The 981-nt window shown below is 26.5% G+C and overlaps 1 protein-coding gene across 1 annotated transcript; it reads right to left on the reverse strand.

Annotated features, from left to right (window-relative positions):
• Positions 1 to 382: 382 nt before the first annotated feature.
• Positions 383 to 975, reverse strand: LOC105462076 (pheromone-binding protein Gp-9-like). The gene is made up of 2 exons (XM_011708602.1): positions 850 to 975; positions 383 to 636 (listed from the first exon to the last, which is right to left on the reverse strand). Exons 1-2 carry the CDS (start codon positions 959 to 961, stop codon positions 512 to 514), a joined length of 237 nt encoding a protein of 78 aa, XP_011706904.1. The 5' UTR covers positions 962 to 975; the 3' UTR covers positions 383 to 511.
• Positions 976 to 981: the final 6 nt, after the last annotated feature.

The raw sequence follows: 981 nt of genomic DNA on the forward strand, positions 1-981 counted from the left end.
AAACTACGAATCGAATCTAAATCAAATTTTCTCAGATATATTACACGTATTAGATTATATTACACGTTAGTTTAAACGTAATAATTATCAAAATTTATGATTTACATTATTTTACGCAATGATTTAAACAAACTGAACACCTGTTTTCGATTTACATCACATTACAAAGAATCATGATCTTATTTGACATTTTGAACTAGAAAATGTAATTAATAATATGTGTATACACAAATAGTTAGAATGCTTTCGAACATTTTATTAATCTGCATACATGGATATATACATACAAAAATATTTACTTATTTATTAGATAAGAATAATTGATCGCACGGGAGATATAAATAAAGTAAATAAAATAGGCGATTGATTCGAAGTTGAACTATTATTGATTATTGATTTGAAATTCTCGAACTATTCGATTTCGAACCTTTCTGATTTGAAAACGAATTCGAATCAAATCCACTGTGATTCAATTCGATTCAATTCGAATTTGAACTATTCGCACACCTCTCTAATGTTCGTGTTCTTCATGAGTTTCAGTCATTTCAGGAGTATTAGGATAGATTTTTTCTTCAGCTTTTATGAAACATTCAGTAAGAGCGAAGCTTTTTTCGCATTTTTCTGTAAGATCTTTTGCTGAAATAAAAAAATTAATTACGAAATGACAAAAAGTAAAGTAAGTTTTTTTCTGTGCTTATAATGTTAAAATTCTTAGCATTGATTACATCGAGATTATATTTAATATCTAATTAATATTGTAGATATGTAAGTTTTACTAAACATTATTAGTAATCTCATTATATTTATGAAAAACTGATGACCCGTGCATAATGTAATTATATAACTTACTTTCATTTATGCAATTGTCCAAAGCTTCAAATATTTTTTCTCCTGGATGAGCATTTGTTCGTTTAGTAAAATCAATATGCATTTTTTCTACGTCATATTCCGATTCTTCCATCTAACAGGACAAGCATATAA

Source organism: Wasmannia auropunctata, unplaced genomic scaffold, assembly GCF_000956235.1.
Source record: "Wasmannia auropunctata unplaced genomic scaffold, wasmannia.A_1.0 LD271371.1, whole genome shotgun sequence".
Lineage (NCBI taxonomy): Eukaryota > Metazoa > Arthropoda > Insecta > Hymenoptera > Formicidae > Wasmannia > Wasmannia auropunctata.

Bases quoted from the DNA above. Each gene is read 5' to 3' on its own strand.
- LOC105462076 (XM_011708602.1), bottom strand. From the start codon at position 961: ATGGAAGAATCGGAATATGACGTAGAAAAAATGCATATTGATTTTACT. The intron at 637-849 runs GTAAGTTATATA...TTTTTATTTCAG, and splicing joins GGACAATTGCATAAATGAAA to CAAAAGATCTTACAGAAAAA.